Source organism: Pipistrellus kuhlii, unplaced genomic scaffold (assembly GCF_014108245.1).
Source record: "Pipistrellus kuhlii isolate mPipKuh1 unplaced genomic scaffold, mPipKuh1.p scaffold_m20_p_39, whole genome shotgun sequence".
NCBI classification, from domain to species: Eukaryota; Metazoa; Chordata; class Mammalia; order Chiroptera; family Vespertilionidae; genus Pipistrellus; species Pipistrellus kuhlii.
The window spans coordinates 2763577-2784981 of NW_023425539.1; the positions used below are offsets into that span (position 1 = coordinate 2763577).

At 36.8% G+C, this 21405-nt stretch overlaps 1 protein-coding gene across 3 annotated transcripts; it reads right to left on the minus strand.

The window, feature by feature from the left end:
- Window positions 1-1267: 1267 nt before the first annotated feature.
- Window positions 1268-19938, minus strand: NSRP1 (nuclear speckle splicing regulatory protein 1). Of its 3 annotated transcripts, none has more exons than XM_036408452.2 (7): window positions 19882-19938; window positions 18664-18754; window positions 9012-9068; window positions 7607-7735; window positions 6519-6726; window positions 5052-5160; window positions 1268-2967 (listed from the first exon to the last, which is right to left on the minus strand). In XM_036408452.2, exons 1-7 carry the CDS (start codon window positions 19899-19901, stop codon window positions 1929-1931), a joined length of 1653 nt encoding a protein of 550 aa, XP_036264345.1. In that variant the 5' UTR covers window positions 19902-19938; the 3' UTR covers window positions 1268-1928. The 3 variants fall into 3 exon arrangements, with proteins under 3 accessions (XP_036264345.1, XP_036264346.1, XP_036264344.1); XM_036408453.2 differs by lacking the exon at window positions 19882-19938 and adding an exon at window positions 19420-19539; XM_036408451.2 differs by lacking the exon at window positions 19882-19938 and adding an exon at window positions 19283-19418.
- Between the last annotated feature and the right edge of the window lie 1467 nt (window positions 19939-21405).

Sequence of the window (21405 nt, forward strand, 5' to 3'; positions counted from 1 at the left end):
TGTTCCCAGAAAAGGTGTGAATGAATGTGAAAGGCAAAAACATCTATGTATCTGGGGAAGGAGAAAGAAGAAACCCTTAATTTGTTGCTTCTCCCTGAATTATGTCAAACTTAGTTAATAAAAGTAATACTGGGATGTAGCCTAAGGTCCCCTGGCCCAGCGCCAGGATGCAAAGCCTGAGGTCCCCCAGCCTGGGCTGGGGCGAGGGGGCATACCTTGAGGTCCTCTGTCAAGCCCCACCCGGTGGATGGGTGCACCTTGAGATCCCGTCAAGCCCTGCTGGGTGGGGAAGCACATCCTGAGGTCCCGTCAAGCCTACTGGGCAGGGGGCACAGCCTCAGGTCCTATACCCTGGCCTGGCACCATGCAGCTTAGGTCCTTGCTGATTGCTCGTTAGAGGAACTCAGCCTCCGCTGTGGGTACAAACATCTTGTGTTACAGAAACCCCGCCTCTGCTGGAGCACCACCATTTTTGTGATGGCGTGATGGTCAATTTGCATATTCCCTCTTTATTAGATAGGGTTCTTACAATAAAGCTAGGGGAAGAATATCATAAAGAGGGGAAAATACATTTACAGCATTTATTGAAAAAAAAATTGTATATAATCAGACTCACACAATTCAAACCTGTGTTGTCTAAGGGTGAACTCTAATATAGCTTTTGCCAGCTACTTGAATTTTGTAACTTACTGTGAAAGGCAAATTGATAGTTTTTTACCAGATCCCTCAGGCTACAGTCTCTCCCTCCTAGACTTGCATACTATGGTTAAATTAATCTTTCCAACATATGGCTGTAGTTTTAACAACCCTAACAAAGGAACCAAATTTTCTTTCAAGTTTGAAGATTTTTAGCCTATTACTCATGGTCTTCAATGATCTCACCCAAACTTTTTAATAGTTATATTATACTATAACCCTCTTTGCATGCTCATCAAAGGATATTTTTCCATTGATTTTTAGAGGGTAGAAGGCAGAGTAAGAAGAGAGGGAGAGAGAAAAGCATCTCTGTGGGAAACATTGATCAGTTGTCTCCCTTAGTGCCCTGACTGTGTTTGAACCCACCACCTTTTGGTGTATGGGAAGACGTTCCAACCAACGGAGCCACCCAGCCAGGGCAAATATCACTTTCTTAATGTGAAGAACCATTAGAAAACTATTTTCTCTAAACCATTCATCCTTTTCCATGAATAAATTATAATATTTTAACTTTAAATGGTAAATTTCAAAGATAGCATAGAGATTTCAGATTTGTTTTAATACATAAATGGAAATTGTAATAAGCTGTATTATATACTTTAGAGCATATAAAACAACATATTCATAAATAGACCACCTAGATCTTTACCTAATATCATTTGGACTAAATGTCTCCATCTTCTCACACTTTGCTAAAATTGATTTATATACACAACCAATTTACTAATTTGTGAGGTCACAGTATTCATGAAAGTAATTTTTAACAATGGGGGAAGTACAAACATATCACCATTTTTATTTTCATTTAAGCGAAATATGCTTGAACAAGATATAGAACTGTCCATATTTTATACTTTAATACAAATTTCAAAACAAAGTATAACAATAGTCTCTATGTTCAAATCCACTTAATTTTATAGGAAACACAGTATTTATAAAATGAACAGCTCCTGCAACAAAACCAACATTAGGAGAGTTGTTTAAATTATCTTTTAATCATTATTGTGGAGCCAATTTTCTTCATAAAGTATCTACCAGGATGGGAGTTAGCACACTCTTTAGGCTGCTTAAAAACAACCAAGAATGTGGTATTAAATATGTAAATATTATATACTGACTCAGTCAAGCATTTAAGATAAAAAGACTTTTGACTTCACCCTAAACAAATAATGAATTTTGAAAATGTATTTTACCATTAACACTCTTTCGTGTGTTCACACAGCATGTTCCAGTCAATCATCTTCTTTCTCAATATATGTCTTTGCATTAACCCGTGCCATTTGCCTGGCCAAGTACCTGTCTCTAGCTGACATTACAGTTTCTTCATTGTTCCGTTTTGCAAACTTGTTCCCAGTCTCGTGTGGTCTCTCTTGTTCTTTGCCCACCTCTTGGCATTCCTCTGTGGTTCTGTGTTTTGCTCCCAGGGGTGTTTCAGAACTAGAGAGTTCCTCTGGGTTACTTTCTTTATCCTTTTCCACGTTTCTCATTTCATTGGATATCTCCTGGTCAAGAAATCTATCCTTTGTCCTAGAATTCGGGCTGTTTTCCTTTCTGTCTCGCTTTCTTTCTGAAGATTGAATACTCATTTCTCGTTTTTCTCTATCTCTGTTTTCATATTTTTCTTTCCTTGCTTTCGTATGTTCTTCCTTTTCTTTGCTTTTCTCTTCCTTTTCTACTCCTTTTTCACTGTGTCGGTCATGATCATTTCGTTGTCTATCTCTTTCTTGTTCTCTTGTGGGATATTTCTGTCTGTCTTTCTCCCTTTTCCATTCTCTGTCATTTCTTTCTCTTTGGTCTCTTCCCCTCAGCTTATCTTCTTGTTCATGTCTCTTCCAGTGGGAATCTCTATGCCTATGGGAATCTTTCTTTTCTTTTTGGTAATCACGGTTAGTATAATAGTTCTCCTTGTTCCTGAATTGTCTCTCTTGGTGCTGATCTTCCCGTTTCTCATGTCCTCTTGACTTGGAACTTTTTGTGTGGCTTTTGGTACCATGTTCTCTTTCCTCACTAGATGACCGTGAGTGGGTTTGACTCCTGTGATGCCTGGAGTCATTCTTAGAGGTCTCTTTGCTCTTTTCCCTTCTGCAGTTCACTTTATTATTTTCTTCCAGTTCATCATCTTCACTGTTGTTAGCATCAAAGTCACTGTCTGCATCTGGGTTTTCCTCTACTTTAACAACAGTTTGGAGAATGCATTTCTCAGGTGGTATTCTGTTCTCTGAAGTTACTTCATCAGAATAACCCCTTGGTTTCTCTTCCTTTATTCCAGACCTAAAAAAAATAATATAACACTAAATGCCAATTATCATTTATAGTAAGTAAATGAAGTATTCATATAATTTTTCTCAATATTTAAATCAATAAAACTATAATTATATATGCATATTGATTATCCAAATGTAAAAAGGTGCTGATTTCTATTTACCTTGTAAACACCTGCAAATTAGCAATTTTTAACCATTTAGAATATTTTCAATATAAGTAGAAGTGAAAAATAAGCCCTTTTGTAATGGACCACTAGAGTCTTTAGGCAGGGATCTGTACAAGGTCTTCATCTATGCTAAGCATAGACAAAGAATAATTGGGAAAAGAAAGATATATTCTGGATTTTAGTATTTTTATAATATAAAGTTTAAGTTGTGGCTCTTTGTTGGATTTTTATTTTTATTTCTATAAAAATTAAGAAAAGCCCTGGAAGCAGATGAAGATAATTTTTTTTTCACAGCAAAATGGTGGCAAAATCTAATTCAAAATATCACTAAATAAACCCTTTTTTGATTAAAAAGGCACCAGCATCTTGAAATACTCCTGGGAACTTATCATAACAAAATGAAAATATGTGAATCCATCCAACCATTACAAACAGCAACACTAGAATAGTTTTTATCATCTAAATTTTCCCAGTTGATAAGCATGGTTAATTTATTTATGTTACTCACACATTCATTCATTATCACTTACTAATCATACTAATAGAGCAACAACTATGGTTCTTGGTTAAAGTATTCACCAATAATTAGGAATTCTATTAGACTCAGAAGTGTAACTATTAAGTGATATTATGGAGTTTCACGGCTGGCCTCACAACTATTTCAGATGAAACTCTAATAACAGGAACACTAAATCTCAATCTTCAAATACACCTTAGACTTATAAGTCTCATCTATTTTTAAATCAAAACCCAGCAGTTGCGGGGTGGGAAGTATAAACCTAATCCCCTCTCTTAATCCTTAATTCCATTCTCTTGCATCTCTCCTTTCATTAGCAACATAAGACTCAGATCCTCTTATCTGAATGTTTCTGTTCCCAAAAAGTTAATTTAAATATAAGTTTAGGACTAATTCTCCCTTTTACCTTCAGCTATATACTTATGGCATGAAGATTTTAGCATTATATTTAATCCTATATAATAAAAGGATGATATGCAAATTATCTCCTCATGAAGGAGTTCAACCACTTGTTATGATGTGTGCTGACGGCCAGGGGGCGGTGCGAACAAAGGCAGGCCCCAACCGGCAGCCAGGGGAAGAAAGGCCCCTGATCACTGGCCAGGCGTAGGGACCCTTCCCGTGCACAATTCCATGCACTGGGTCTCTAGTACTTTATAATTTCATTCAAAAAAATCCTCTAACTCTTATTTTCTAGAGCAGTACTAATAAAATGTCTACATAAATGGTAATGTCCATATCTGTATTAATATGGCAGCCACTAGTCAAATGTGGCAACTGAGTACTTGAATGTGGCTAATGTGACCAAAGTTTTAAATGTAATATTAAACAACCACACATGACTAGTGGCTATGTATTGGATAGTGTATTTCTAGCCATTAAAATGTGAATTTTACATTTTATGGAGGCTAGGTCCTATTTATAAAAGTAAACCACATTTCTTTTTATATACTACCTAAACATGTAAGTAGAATTATTGCAGAATCAAGACAATGTTTAACCAAATATCTGCATGTTTTAAATTAAGAAACTGTAAAATCCTAGCCATTCATTTAATTAGGTCAGGTTTGGCTGACAAAACAATATGCAGCCCAACCAGCATGGTTCAGTGGTTGAACATCAACCTAGGAAGCAGCAGCCTATGGTTTGATTCCTGGTTAGGGCACATGCCTGGGCTTTAGACTTGATGCCCAGTAGGGGGTGTACAGGAGGCAGCCAATCAATGATTCTCTTTCATCACTGATGTTTCTATCTTTCTCTCCCTCACTGAATCAATAAAAATATTTTTTAAAAAGAACAAAACAATATGCAATGATGCAATTCTTATGTTTCAGAGGGTTAAAATGATCCACAACCATAGATCATTAACATATCTTTCTTTTAAATATTCTGTATGCCATGTCTCACCTGGCTTCACGAAAGCTACACGTAGGGGCTTCTTCTTCACCAACTGCTTGATTTAATAGATGCCTATAAAATCCACTGAGATCTTTCTGCTTGGTTACGTCCAAACGTGCTAAGAGAGAGAAAGCAAAAGTGAGAATACAGGCAACAAGGCAAAAATGCAACTCAGTTTTATAGACATACAGTACATAACCCATACTGTGTGTAAACTATTCTCTACATCAAGAGTTGGGAAATTAGCACAGCCAGCGTGGGTCCATGGTTGAGAATTAACCTATAATCAGGGAGTCGTGGTTCAATTCCTGGCCAGGGCACATGCCCAGGTTTCAGGATCGATCTCCAGGAAGGGGGGTGCATGACTTAGCCGATCAATGATTCTCTTTCATCATTGATGTTTCTCTCTTTTCCTCTCTGAAACCAATAAAAATATATTTTTAAAAAAAGTTGGGAAACTATAACTTATAGGCCAAAGCTGCCTGCCTTTGTGAATACATTTTTATTGAAATGTAGCCCTGTTCATTTGTTTATCTATTGTCTAGGGCTGCTTTTGTGTTATGAAGACAGAACTCAGTAGTTGGTACAAAAGCCTAAAATGTTCATAATCTGGTGCTTTAGGGAAAGACTGCTAACTGTTGCTCTAGATCCGTGGTATGCAAACTGTGGCTCATGAGCCACATATGGTTCTTTGGCCCCTTGAGTGTGGCTCTTCCACAAAATACCATGGCCTGGGCAAGTTTATTTTGAAGAAGTGGCGTTAGAAGTTGTTTAAATTTAAAAAATGTGGCTCTCAAAAGAAATTTTAACCGTACTGTTGATATTGGCTCTGCTGACTAATGAGTTTGCCGACCACTGCTCTAGATGAACATATAGTATATGCACAGACCAGGTCTTAGAGATTTACTTTTCTTCCTTAAAGTTGATGAGCACTTGCCAAATAAGGTATTTATAAGTACATATTTCACTCAAACCTTGAAAAATGACCATGAGTAGAAAACACTGAAGTAAAGCATTACTTCTTTTGCACATCTTTGTTTTTTCTTGAATTAATGTTATTCTTTTTCTAAATGCCCAGATGATTCTCCTTGGGTAATGTTACTCTCGTTTTCTCATCCCAGAAAATATAACTAGGATTTAAAACTCAGTTTACAATGCTTTTGTAAGTGTCATGGTATTATACCTTGTAATCAATGTTTTTGCATTTAGAATCATTTTCCAAAGCAATGACTTATAATTACTATAGTTTTAAACAAAACGTCTAGTATAAGTACCAGTTAGTAAAAGTGCAATTATATTTAGTAAAAATATCCTGTTTTATGATCATACAACATAATATTATAACTGTACCTTCAATTCTTATACATAAATTATGACAACATTATAATCTGAAAGTTCAGTGACAGAACAAATGGCTAACCACAGGGCAGAATCCTGATGCTTGCTTCCTTCCACCCTCTCCCTCTTTCATTTCACCTTCGAGTGCAGCGGCTCTCTTTTCTCTTTCCTCCTCTTCGGCTCTCTCTTGCAGTTTTTTCTTATAAGCAGATGTCACAAATGCCTCTTTATCATCAAATTCTCCCTTTTCCATTTCTCGTTCTCTCTGTATTTTCTTTTCCATTCTTTTTTCCTGTTCCTTTTTTCTGATTTCAACTGCTTTTAGTAAGTTGTGAATATATTTGGGCTAGGGGGAGAAAAAAGATTATTTAGGAAAAAGTAAAAAATAATTGTCAATACTCTATTTTTTTTTATCACGAATTCATTAAAAAAAAATGAATAGTTCAAATAGGCTTATCACCATTCCAAAAATCAATTTAAATTTATTAACAAGATTAAAATGAAAATTCTTTTCAATAAATGTAAGATAAAAAATATTCATACTGCTATTTTATCATTTAAAAAAAAAAAATCTAAAACAAAGTAAATGATTTTCCCACCACTGTTTCTGTCACCCTTTTTACTGGTATTGTTTTAATATTTCTTCAACAGATACATGAACCAGAAAGGTTCCTATTTGTTTTTCACATTAGTTTAATATAATTATTTATAATAGTAGCTTTCACATAATTTTACACCACCACTTTATTTGTAGATACTGTAAGGTGCAAAGATCCTTAGAAATCAGTCTGAGCTTATGAAAGAAAATATGAACTTATTTTAATCCCACCTTTATTTTTTCCCCCCAAAATAAAAATCTGATCACGATACGTGTAGATGATTCAGTTATGAGGTAGTAAGCAATGAAAAATGAGAGGATAAAATACAATTAAACATGAACAGAGGCGGAACAAAAACTTTCTAAGAAAAATATTACAAAAAATTATTTGCAGAGGTTTAAAAGCAAAAATGAAAATTTATAAAATTGTTAGGTATTTCACTTGTTCCTGTTGAAATAATAAGTGTAGGGTTTCTGGGTTCTAAGCAAATCTATAATATCTGAAGTAGGGGCACTTTACACTTCAAATGCTTAAAAGCTTTTTCTCAGATCATCTTCATGCTGAAATAAGATTAAGATATGCAATGCAGGTCAGGGTCAAAGAAAGTTTGTATTTTCAGCTACAAACCTTTCGGTCTTTTCCCAAAAGCAATTTAGGATTATTTTCTTCCTTTTTTTTCTGCATTTCATCATAAATACTGTCATATTCATATACAGTAGAATCTTCTGCAAGTGCCTTCTGGATTTCCAGTTTGGTCTTTAAAAGAAAAAATTAAACATGTTGCAAAAATATGAACTAGGTAGTTAACAGCACAAAAAAGTAGAAGTAATTTTCTTGAGACAGAATCAGAAATCAGAAATATATCAAAAAATTCTATAATCACATTTTAAGACAAAATATATGAGTATCAATTCTGGAGCCTAGCTGCCTGAATTAGAACCTTGGCTCTATACTTACAGAGCTGTTTTTTTCCTTTAAGATCCCGGAAATCTATGTAAATCAAGAAACAACTATATATATAAAAGCCTAAGTGACTGAAAGACTAACTCAGGCGTCTTCAAACTACGGCCCTCGGGCCACATGCGGCCCGCAGAGGAGTCTGATCCGGCCCGCCAGGTTTTTTGGGCAGTGAGCGCAGCCGAGGTGTTACAGTAGGAATTAGTAGTTCATATAGTCCGGCCCTCCAGCTCTCTGAGGGACTGTGATCTGGCCCCCACTTTAAAAAGTTTGAGGACCCCTGGACTAACTGGTTAACTCGTGGCTATGATATGCACTGACCACCAGTGGGCAGATGCTCATTGCAAGAGGTGTCCCCTGGTGGTCAGCGTGATTCCACAGCCAACCAACCCCAAGGTTCCCCCACTCCCTCCGGGAAACCTAACAGGTTGAGGGATACTACCTATGCATGAATTTGTGCACTGGCCTCTAGTTCTAACATATTTTCAAAAAACAGCTTGGCATCATATCTCTGTGGTTGAACATTTACCTATGAACCAGGAGGTTGCATTTCAATTCCCGGTCAGGGCACATGCCTGGGTTGCGGGTTGATCCCCAGTCTGGGGCATAGAGGAGACAGTCAATAGCCAAATGATGATTCTCTCCCATCGTTGTTTCTATCTCCCTCTATCCCTCTCCCTTCCTCTCAGAAATCACTAAAAAAGTATGAAAAAAAAACACCAACAACAACAACAAAAAAATGAAGGTCAAGTTAAATTTTTTAAAATCATTTTTTTATCCATTTCAGAGAGGGAGAGGGAGATAGAAATATCAATGATGGGAGAGAATCATCGATTGACTGCCTCCTACATGCTCCCACTGGGGACTGAGACCACAACCCAAGCATGTGCTCTTGACTGGAATTAAACCTGGGACCCTCCAGTCCTCAGGCTGACATTATTCACTGAGCCAAACCAACTAGGGCTAAATTATTTCTTTATACATACCTATTCTGTTTTGTCTCAGCACTTAGATACCAAAACTGATACTTAAAAATGTGAGCTGAAATACTTCACCGACCACTCTTTGACCTTACCTGTTTCATTGCTTGCTTTTTAGCAGCTTCCCTCTGAAGGCTTTCACTCACGGAGGTCTAGAACACAGAAAAATGCTGTCATTGTTTAATACTTCTTTTCAAAAATTCTGGTTGGCAACTGGTTCCTTACTTAACTTTAAAAATACAAAGGTAATATTATGAACTGACATTATCAAGGCCTTTCTCCCACACTTTTGGAAACAAATGAATTTTCATTGTAACTTATCAGATTAGGCTATATGGGGTACGAAACAGAATAGTACAGGACAAATGAGGTAACAGATTTTTTTAGTCCCAACTGCAACTTCACCATCAAGTCAGTCAACTTCTATGGATTTCAATTTGCTTTGTGTGTTCACGTGAATGTGTGTGTGTGCATATTAGGTAAGGGTGGATTGGTCCCTCCAACACTAAAATGGTATCATCCCCAGCAATTAAAAGCACATCATTTTAATATTCACCATTAAATATAGTATATCAAGCTTTTAGTATATATTTAAGACTTATGGGCAGCCAAAACTATCTGAGATTATAATCATTCAATAAATATATACTGAAACGCCTACAATATCTGGTATTGTTATAGCTCCTGAAGATATCAAAAAAACAAGAACAGTCTTTGTCCTGAGAGATAAATGGTCTGAAACGGAAGACAAATAACTAAAGAGATCATTATAATATAAACGTGATAAGTAATACAAAGGATAAAAAAGGGCTGAGGGAGCAAAGGGAAACAAAATGTATGAGAAATCAAGAAAGTCTTCCCTAAAGAGATATGACATTAGACCTGAATCAAAAAGAATTTAAGAGAAAGCAAGAGGAATATAATAGGAAATAGTAACCACATGGACAAAAGGACTTAAAGCTAAGAAAAATAATTAGCATACTTAAGTAAAAATGTTTCTTTAAAAGTATAAAGCTTTGTAAACATACTAACCATCATTAAAATGTACACTTTAACAGGGTGTATGTTGTGGTATGTAAATTATCTTTAAAAAACAATAATACTATTAAATTTATTTTTAATTAAAAATATAAACCTTAGCCCTAGGACTATAGGACTGTTTTCAACTAGATAGCACCATGTTTCCCCGAAAATAAGACATCCTCCAAAAATAAGACCTACTTACAGGTTTCCTTCTGAGTGAAATATAAGACATCCTCCCGAAAATAAGCCCCCCCCCTAGGCTAAACATGAGAGATTTGGTCCACTGATTCTGAAAGAAATGGAGTCACAAGAAATTCACCAGGAAATTCAGGAATTGGATTGTTATGATAATGTTCCAGAAGATGATGACATGATTGTCACTGAATAAATGAGTAAATTCTTGATACTGTAGGATACACAATTTGTCTGGTTTGTGTTGACAGCTACCGTACTACGGTACCGTACACAGGTAATAAATTTCCTTTATTTTCATTTAACAATAAATGTGTACCATATTCTTCTTCATGGAAAAATAAGACATCCCCTGAAAATAAGACCTAGCGCACCTTTGGGAGCAAAAATTAATATGACACTGTCTTATTTTCGGGGAAACAGGGTATCAATTGGTGCTTCCTGTTTTCCATGGCAACAAAGAGAACAAAATAAACAAATATAATTCTAGCTCCCTAAAAGCATGGAGATAAAGAAGTGTATAATGGCTCAGTTGGTTGAGTGTCATCATGTACATTGAAAGGTTGCAGGTTCCATTCCTGGTCAGGGCATGTAGGGAAGGCAACTGATCAATGTTTGTTTGTTTTTCTCTCTCTACCTTCCTTGGATTTAAAAAAAAAAGTGTATAAGCAAAGAACTAAAGATAGTAAATTGACTTCAACAAGAGGAAGAGAGGTTGGTAACAAAAACAACAGTATCCAATATTTACAGAGGCAGGAGCTACGCTAAGTGAATTACTTGTGTATTACTGTATTATTCAATTAATAGAATTTTTAATTATGTGATATAACACATTTCCACTAGAGTATCAATTTCAAACATTAAAATATTAAATATGCTAATAAACATTTCATAAAATACTTCTCAACTAATTTTTGTCTTTCCAATTCATGTAAACGAAGTGTGTGTGTGTGTGTGTGTGTGTATGTATACACACACACACACACACACGCACACACACGTATTTTTCGGACCATAAGACGCACTTTTTTCCCCCCAGAAGTGGGGGGAAAAAGTCCCTGCGTCTTATGGTCCAAATATAGCCTACACATATACTTTAAAAAAAAAAGTTTTTTTACTTGCCCGGCTCTGTGTGGTCTCTGTGTGCTTGCCCGGCTCTAAAATGGTTCTAAATGCTGCTGTTTATTTTACAGGGTTGATTACATGTGTTTATGACTGTGATGTTGGGTTTTAATGCACATAAAATACTTTAGGACACTATTTGTTTCAGAATCTTTTTTTCTTCATTTCCCTTCTCTAAAAACTGGTGCGTCTTATGGTCCGAAAAATACGGGTGTGTGTGTGTGTGTGTGTGTGTGTGTGTGTGTGTGTATATATATATATATATATATATATATATAATCACTGAGCTAGTATTATCCTCAGGATTGACTAGAAGTTTCCAAATGCTGGACTTTTACTTCTTCACTTGTTTTATTATTAATATTTGGCCATTTCTCCTCTTCCAATCTGTCATAGTTCACCTGCTGACACTTTAAAACTGGTTGCTTCAACCTGAACTTGAAAAAATAAAGCACAAGGCTATTACTTTTTAATTTCATATTCTAGTGTAGAATAGGCAGACTGGGAAGGGCCTCTCCAACGTAAACAAGGGTTAAATTAAAGACATTGATTTTTGTGTGACAATTTTCTCTGATGAACAAACAAAGCAAAAAGTGGAAGCATAAAAGGAGTATAAAAAAGGAGATTAATTTAGGATTGCTCATAAAGAAAACAATTCTTTAACAGTCACATTTAACAGTCACATATGGAGTAAAGCGAAAAAATTCTGAACATGGTTTTCAATATCTTCCTATGTTGCATCAGTCAAAAATAGTAGAAAACCATTTTATAAGATTTAGTATAAACATATTTACTACAATCAATGACAGCTCTTACAATACACTTTACATAGAAACCAAAACTTTATTTCCAAAATCATCATTAGCCATGCTGGTAATAACCAGTGCACTTATAATCAACAGTCAAAGGTCTTGTAATCCTCCCCACAGAGGTCAAATTTTAATGAAATACACTTGGTATTTTCTCGAAAGACAAGCAACAGTTTGGCATCAAATATATAATCACAATGACCAAGTCAGGTGTGCAGAGTCCCCAGGACAGACTTTATTAGAGTTCAGTTATAAATACATAATCTCTTGACATTGAAGATGTAGTTCTTGCAGATAAGGCCCAAAGGCAGGAAATGAATCTCCTCCCAAATGCTGCTTCTTATCTTTAAAGTAAACTCAAATTATTACTAAACTAATAAAGTAATTTTGTTTCAGGGAGTGATCTGATCTATTTTATAAATTCAAAAATGAGATGGAGGATTATTGCTTTTTGTCTGACTACACAGACCAAAACATGAAAATAAAGAACTTCTTTAAAATGATTTTTATGGTAAAGTTAAATTAGGCAATAGCAAAGTCTGTCAATATATGAGGAAGATGGATATTGTTTTGGAAAAATAGAAAGCTAATTTAAAAAAATGTATTTTTATTGATTCAGAGAGGGAAAGATAGAAACATAAATGATGAGAGAATCACTGATCAGCTGCCTCCTGCATGACATCCACTGAGGACTGAGCCCACAACCCAGGCATATGCCTCGACTGGGAACCAAACTGCGACCTCCAGGTTCACAGGTTGATGCCCAACCACTGAACCTGGCTGGACCAAAGCTAATTTTTTAAACAGCCAGTTTTAAGGTAAAGCTTTTTACTATCTTCTAATCAGAAATAATCAGTTAAAAATGATGAACAACTGGGTGCACTGAGATTGTATACAAGTAAAATAAAAAAAAGTATTTCAAAAATATAATTATGGTCACCCTGGCCAGTGTGTCAGGGTGGTTGAAGCATCCTCTTATACATCAAATGGTGGCAAGTTCAATTCCCAGTCAGGGTACACACTTGGGTTGTGGGTTCAATCCCCCATCGGGGCATGCCAGAGGCAACTGATCGATATTTCTCTCTCTCCCTTCCTTTTCCTAAAATCAATAAAATGTGTGTGTGTGTATGTATGTATATATGTGCATATGTGTGTGTGCATATATATATTCCATAATTTTATATGATCATTACTGCCTTCTTTATGGAATTAAAAAAAAAAAAGAAGTTTATTTATAGAAACTGTTTCTAATGCAAGGGCTAAAACAGGCACTTCTATGTAAAAAATATGGTAAAAAAAAAAAAAAAAAGTTGATCATTTCTTTCAGTATTTGTGCTTTGTTGCAATCTCGTTTTCTTAGTCCATTTCTCAACCCAAACTTTCTCCACTCACATTGCTTCCAACATAGTAAGTGGCAATTCTTCATGGAATTTTCCTAATATAATGGCCACAACACAAAATGGAGATTAAGATTCTATTTTGAAAGTTACAAAAAAAGTCAGGCTACCAATTATGACTGTCAAACACAAATAGAAATTTTCAGATGACTAATGATTAATAGTGACAGTTATTGCATACAGTGTATACTTTTATTGTAGCAACATAGCTACCATTTGTTACACTTCTACTCTGTACTATGTGCTGTATGATAGACTATCTCTAATCCTTAAAATAAACTTTTATTAGATATTTATAAAATACTTTTTCAGATACATAACTGAAACTGAGATGTTAAACAACTCACTAAAGTTCTTAAAGGTAGAAAAACAATGCAAAGCTTCTGGCTTACACTGGCAAATTGATATGCTCAAGTCTCCTCCTCCTCCAAACCCTCAAAATGACAAAAAAAAAAAAAAAAAAAAAAAAATCCATAATCATGCTAGCAAATAAGGGCTATTTTCTTTTCTTTCTTTTTAATAAAATATATTTTTATTAATTTTTTTACAGAGAGGAAGAGAGAGGGATAGAGTTAGAAACATCGATGAGAGAGAATCATCGATCAGCTGCCTCTTGCACACCCCCTACTGGGGATGTGCCCGCAACCAAGGGACATGCCCTTGACCGGAATCAAACCTGGGACCTCTCAGTCCACAGGCCAACGCTCTATTCAGTGAGCCAAACGGGTTTTGGCATAAAGGCTATTTTCAATGGACTGGAACTTGAGGGAGATAAAAGGCCAAGAAACTAAAATGCCCACAGAGGATGAATGTTATAAAAAGGTGGGAAAGGTTCCCAGAGCACTACATGTACTGAGTTAAGTGACACAAAGAGCAGAAGACAGAGAAGATAAATTGGTATTTGCAGCAATGCAAGTGGATCTTTATATACTGACTTTCTGAGAAAAGATACATAGCCGATTTCATCTCTGCTCTTAGTTGGAAATGTAAATACAGGATTAGAGACAGAAATCAATGGAACAGAATACAAATTCCAGAGAAATGGATTCACATAATATATGGAAATGTAATACATAATAAGTGAGCCATTATATCAGGGGAAGGCACATAATGATAGTTCTCCATCATACTCAATATCCCTCTTTTACAGAAAGCATTTGTTAATATCTTTTATCAATACTGAAATGAAATACATACACAAAAATTTTAAAATTATATATTTTTCCTTCTAACCCATTTTGGATACACACATACATACACCTAAAGATATTAAAGGAAAGCAACTTATATTAGAATAATATACTCTGTATTTCAACATGTAAATGCTCGACCATATTAGAAAAAAGTAAATTCTCAGATTCCTCTACCGTGTAGAAGCACTGTAACCACCATTAATGCTAAGATACATTTATGATGACTGCAGAACTGGTGACTCAAACACCACAAATGAAAACTGGTAACAGTGAACCAATTTTCTTAAATGGTAAACAAACTCTTGGTAAAGTTCTAAACAATGTAAGATTTTCCCTCAATCTACAAGATAGTCAAATTAGGAGGAAATTTAGCCTGCATTTTGCCAGGCAAAACAATATTTTTAAAGTTATTTTAAATATTATCTTATTAAAAATATTTTAATAAAAATAAAATGTGCGAAACATTTTGAGTTTCTGTATAAAAAGAACTTAGATCCTAAGCTCATAAAATTATAAAAAATTAACACTAACATATTAAAAATTTTATGATAAAAAAGTTATTAGTAAGCTAGAAATAGTAGTAAAACCTTACAGAAATATTACAATTAATTGTGAAATTTTATATAAGCAACTCCCATTAAAGTTAGGAATGAAACAACACTATTTCTATCATTGCTTCTATTTATATCACTAGAGGCCTGGTGCACAAAATTCATAGGGGGGTACATAGGGGGGCCCCTCAGCCCATCCTGCACCCTCTCACAATCCAGGAACCCTCGGGGGATGTCCAACTGCCAGCTTAGGCCCAATCCCACAGGAATCTGGGACCACTAGCTCCTAACTGCACACCTGCCTGCCTGATTGCCCCAAACTGCTTCTGCTTGCCTGCCTGATCACCCCTGACCACTCAACTGCCTACCTGACCACCCCTAACCACTTCTGCCTCAGCCCCCACCACAGTGGCTTCATCCTGAAGGATGTCCAGAAGGTTGTTTGGCTGTCCGGTCTAATTAGCATATTATGCTTTTATTATTATAGTTTCTAAGCAATGCACTAAGACACATAGTAATGCAAAAATAAAGAAACTAGGTAATATAACTGAAAAGAAACAAAATTATTCTTATTTGCAGACAATATGATTGCCTACAAAGGAAATCCAAAAGAATTATCAGGCAAACTATTAGCACTACATAAGTATTAGCATGAATAAAAACCAGAAGCATTCATACTACTACTAATCGGAAAAAATTCCCTCATATATCAGCAACAATGGCTATAAGGTACCTAGAAATAAATTTTTAAAAAGATGTGAATTTTATGGGAGAATCTAGAGGCCTGGTGCACAAATCTGTGCACAGGTGAAGTTTGGCTGGCCCGCCCCAATTGGGAGGGGCTGAGGGCGGTTGGCCAGCCAGCTCCACTCCCCTTGTTGAACTCCAGGTAGAAGGGAAAATTTGCGTATTAGCCTTATATTACATAGGATTATAAACTGTATTAAAGGATATGTAAAACACCTGTACAAATAAATAGAACCTATATAAATGAGAACACTGAAATATAAATTCTCTCCTAATATATAAATTCCAATTCCGATAAAAATTTCCCTATTGTTTTCTTTTTAAGAATTAACAACAATTCATTCAGTAAGAATTTTGTGGTTTTAACTTGTCCTATTTCCATCATCCCTTCCTGAGAGTCATGGTACCTAAAAACAACAGCCCACAAATATGGTAGAAATCAGCAGTCTGGCAGCCACTGGAAAGGGTTACGAGTTCCTTCAAAACAGCTATCCTGGAGAATTATTACTGGACCTCCATGGTGGTTCCCAGGAAGACACCGCTCACAAGGCTGTCTTTATTTGACAGAACTGACAAGTAAAACAGTCTTTCCCCTGGGGGGTGTCTGTCAAATACAATCAAAGACAATTGTTGAACACCAGGACTGCCTGAGGCAGCGGATAACAGTTGTAACAGCTGAGGCAAAAAATAGGCTAACCAAAGAGCTTTAAAACTAAAGCTGAAGAATAAGCTTCTATGTAGTGGTTGCCAACTGGTGGTCTGCAAGGTCCGAAAGGTTAGCAACCACTGGTTTAAGAAAACCAAGGGCTTTGAAGGCTCTGGGGCTCATGAATGCAACAGACATGCAAAGACCTTTATACAAGACCTGAGATGGCCCTAAACTCTCCTTTGAACTTGAGACTGCGCAAGCAAGAAGTGAAGGCGAAGGCAAAGTTATAAAATACCTGGCTGTATATTGAAGGCATATCCTAACATGAGCAGAGCCCCTTGGTAGTCTGGAGACTTATTAGTTGCAAATATTTAGAGAAATTTCTGTCAAATTATTAACTGACCACTAATCTAACCAACAATAAATACAAACTAAGATTTAGTACAAAAAGTCACTAACAAAAATTAAAAACAACAGCTCTTGCTGGTTTGGCTCAGTAGATATAGCGTTGGTCCAAGGACTGAAGGGTCTCAGGTTTCATTCAGATCAAGGGCATGTACTTCAATTGTAGGCTAGTTGATGTGTCTCTCTCACATTGATGCCTGTCCGTCTGTCTGTCTGTCTGTCTGTCTGTCTCTCTCCCCTTCCCCGCTTCCACACTCTCTAAAAATCAATGAAAAAATATCCTTGGATGATGACTAACCATAAATAAATAATAAAAATAAAAAGCCATAATGAAATAGTTGTCCAGGGCAGAATGTGGGGAAGTAGACTGACAGCAAAGGGCATGAAAGAACTTTCAGGGGAGAGGAGAATGCTCTACATCACATGTGTCAAACACAAGGCCCACGGGCCAAATCCGTCCCGCCAGGCCTTGCAATGTGGCCCGCACCGCACTGTCATCACTGCACTCCGCTGCATTTCCATCACAATGACAGTTTATGACTGTTCAGTAAACCATTCGGCCCGCGATTTAGGCTGGATTTTAGATTTTGGCCCCTTCTCTGATTGAGTTTGACACCCCTACTCTACATCCTCAGTGGGTATATACATTTGTCAAAAGCCATCAACCTGTACACTTAAAAGCCACTGATTTTATTACATGTAAATTATATCTCAATTTTTTAAAAGGCAAACCACCTAGAATAAATTTTTTAATAGTACAAGAAAAAATATATTATCTAAATTACCTACCTATGCTTTTACACAATCAGTAAAAACTGAAAGAGAAGCAATTTTTCTGACAGAACAAAGCCAGTACCAGTATAGCTGATGCAAAGGTCTTTTAGAAATATATCAATAGAAAATGACTTAAGTATTACATAAACACACATATGGGATTGCATCTACAATAAATGCGAATTTCACAAGAAAACACTATTTTGGCTGCTAAAATATAAAATGTTCATATTATATATACTAGATGCCGGGTGTACAAAATTTGTGCACCGGTAGAGTCCCTAGGCCTGGCTGGCGACCAGGGTCAATTGGGGCCTTCCTTCATTCTGCGCCACCTCCTGGTGGTCAGCGTATATCAAAGCGAGCGATTGAACTCCCTGTCCAACTCTCGAGGGGACAATTTGCATATCAGCTTTTTATATATATAGATAATCTTAGTACTATCTATGGTAACATTACACACTAATTGTAACTGAGCAATTACATGTAGCAGAGACTGAATAACCACAAATGTAGTCTTCTAAGAAACTACTAATAAAACTTTCTAGGAAATTGGTGATTTCTCAATAGTTTATTTTCAGTGTGGTTTACAAAAACAATTTTGTTAGATCAGTATTAGCTGTCCAAAATGACTGTGTAATTGCTTAAAAATAAGCGAAGTTCATAGCTTTTTCGGGGGGAGAATCGGATTATTCATGTATCACTTATGAATAACATTAGTGGAGTTTCTTTCTTTATTCTTTTTGATAATTCTGTAAGTTACAATATACTCCAGATACACTGCATTGACAAATAACTAAGACAAGCAAAGACATAAAATTCACACTTCAACTTAAAAAAATATATATTTTCAACAATTTGGTAGAAAAACATAGGCTCCCTTACCTCATCATCATCAGAATCATTCCCAAATACTGATGGTTTTTGCAAAACAGGATTCAACTTCTGTGCTTTCTTTGGCAAAATAAGCCCATACCTGCATTTTTTTTTTGAAATAGAAATTATACCATTATATTTAAATGTTAAAACATGTCTGTGAACACTTAAGTTTCTGATCTTCAGACACCTCCAAGTTCTAATGTGCTAAGATTTTTTAGTTATAACTCTAAGTGATTATTTGCAGGCACAAGCCAAACTCAAACACCATTTTAATCCAAGAAGAGAAGTAACTGAAGAGTACAGAAATGATTTTGATGGCAAAACGATACGAAGGTTTTTAAAAGAACATGTTAGTGGAAAGCTCAGTTCAAGTCCATTAAAAATAAAAAATGCTCTGAATTATCTGATCAGGAAAATAAATCCCCCTGCCGCCCTACTGTGCAGCTACACAGTTCTAAAGAAGTTACTGATTGGATGATATCACCCACCCTTTAAAAAAAAAAAGATTATATTAACTGAAAAACCCAAGAAGTCATCGGATAGACTCTCATTACACATTATTAAGCTTTGTATTGGAGCATCTGAGAGGACCATCCCATCAGAGCCAACTCCTTTAGTTTCTCACATTTTGGCCTTTAAAGATGCAGCCATCACACGAAGCCACATCGAAAGCACGGATTATAACATCAAACGTAAAACTTGTAAGGACATACAATACTTGTCTCCTACGGCACCGCACACTCCAGTTCCCTATATGCCTACCCTTTTCTGTGGCTTCTCAGCACATTCCTAAACCCAGAAGGGGTGGCGGGAGTCGGAACTTGAGCGGCAAGAACAAGGCCCTCTAAGGGAGCCAGGGATGGCCTCTTCTCACTGCCCCTGGAGGCATCCAAGCCGGGAGAAACTCAAGCGCGGGGTAGGCAGCAAGACTGAGGGGCCTCAGACCGAGCTTTTGGAAAATAGAAAAGTCTCGCTCTCTGCCCCTCAGCCTAACTTCCTTTATTTCCTCACAAGTTTCTCCCTCAAAACTTCGGGCTTCCATCCTGGAAAATATAGGGGAAAGGGGGAGGGGAATGTGTTCCTCAGGATTCCTCGCTTCTCCCCGTCTCTATCCCTGACGATTCAGCCCCTTCACTTGCAGCGCGCTTTTACTCCGCGGCCAAAGACACAGTCGCCGTGGTTTCTCCTTCCCCAGCCTAACCCTAACTCCCGTATCACACTCACTGCCTGCCCGGAATCGCCATCTTGCTCCGGTCGCCGCAGAACGCGGCTGACGCCGACGCGACGCTGACGCAGACGCTGACGTAGTCACGTAAACTCTCGCGCGACTTCGGGCGGCCGGGAATCCGCTTAGCCGCTAAATCGCTTTTGAAGTAGTAGATTCGAACGCTGTGTGGGAACTTAGTTCTTTGGTCTTCGGTTTCATTTGGGAGCCGACTGACTGCTTCGAAATCACTGGGAAGAAAAGAATGACACAATTCTAGGCCAGTGGTTCCTAAGGTGTGGTCCCGGGACCAACAGGTTAGCATTATCCGGGAATTTGTTGAAAATGCAAAATAGCGGGTCCTCTCCCAGAGCTACTGTATCAGGAACTCTGGAAATGAGTTGTTCAGGATGAGTACATCGGGCTCCGGGTACTTTGGCAGAAGGTGAAAATCTATGTCCTCATAGTGTCTCAGAACCAAATTGCTTAATAATACTGTAATACCAATGGGTATAGGAATCAAAAGCAAATACCTTATTCTTTTAAAAAAAATTCTAGTCATATTCACTGTGCATCCACTTACTCTTGGCCCATTCCAAACTAGTCTTATTGCAGCAGAAAAAAACTTTCAATTTCTACAGAAGGATGTTTTAAGTCTGCATCTAGATTTGTCTATTTCTTTTAAAAAATATATTTTATTGATTTTTTTTACAGAGAGAAAGGGAGAAAGAGAGCTAGAAACATTGATGAGAGAGAAACATTGATCAGCTGCCTCCTGCACACTCCCCACTGGGGATTGCCTGCAACCAAGGTACATGCCCTTGATCGGAATTGAACCGGGGACCCTTGAGTCAGCAGGCTGACGCTCTATTCACTGAGCCAAACCGGTTTCAGCTGTCTATTTCTTTTAATAAGTTTTTGTTTTAAGTATGTTGAAACATTTAGGATTATTAAGTTCTCGTTCATTGACCCCTGAACCATTAAAAAATAACCCCTTTTTTCCTCCCCTGTAAGATCTTTATATTTATTCCATAACAATGGAATCTCTGCTTTCATCAGTTTATTCTCTAGTAAAAACTGGACTGCAATGCCATTACTTTGACTTAATGACCTTCTCTCAAACAAGACTATTAAGGAAAGGCAATAATGATACTAATGATTCGTTCAGATGCCCATTTACATCTTTAATTTATCACAGACTGTCTTCACGTAAAAATATATCACTTAATGTATAGTATAAAACAATTTTATAGCTCTGGCTGGATAGCTCAATTGATTTGGATTGTCTACACCAGTGTTTCCCAAACTTTTGACATATGTGTACCCCTTCTATAATTTTCATAATGCTGAGTACCCCTCATACTCATGAGAACGTAGAATTAGGCACAGCTAAGCACGGTGCAGTGCATATCCCCAGCAAACTCCGATGCAACACGTACCCCCACCAAACTCTTCCCGTACCCCTGGGGGTACGCGTACCACACTTTGGGAAACACTGGTCTACATCATACAGTGTCATTGTTACTTGTAACTATGGAGAGTCA

Bases quoted from the DNA above. Each gene is read 5' to 3' on its own strand.
- NSRP1 (XM_036408451.2), bottom strand. From the start codon at position 19,323: ATGTGGCTTCGTGTGATGGCTGCATCTTTAAAGGCCAAAAT. The intron at 9,069-18,663 runs GTAAGGGAGCCT...TCTGTGTTCTAG, and splicing joins ATGATTCTGATGATGATGAG to ACCTCCGTGAGTGAAAGCCT. The intron at 2,968-5,051 runs GTGAGACATGGC...TATTTTTTTTAG, and splicing joins TGTAGCTTTCGTGAAGCCAG to GTCTGGAATAAAGGAAGAGA.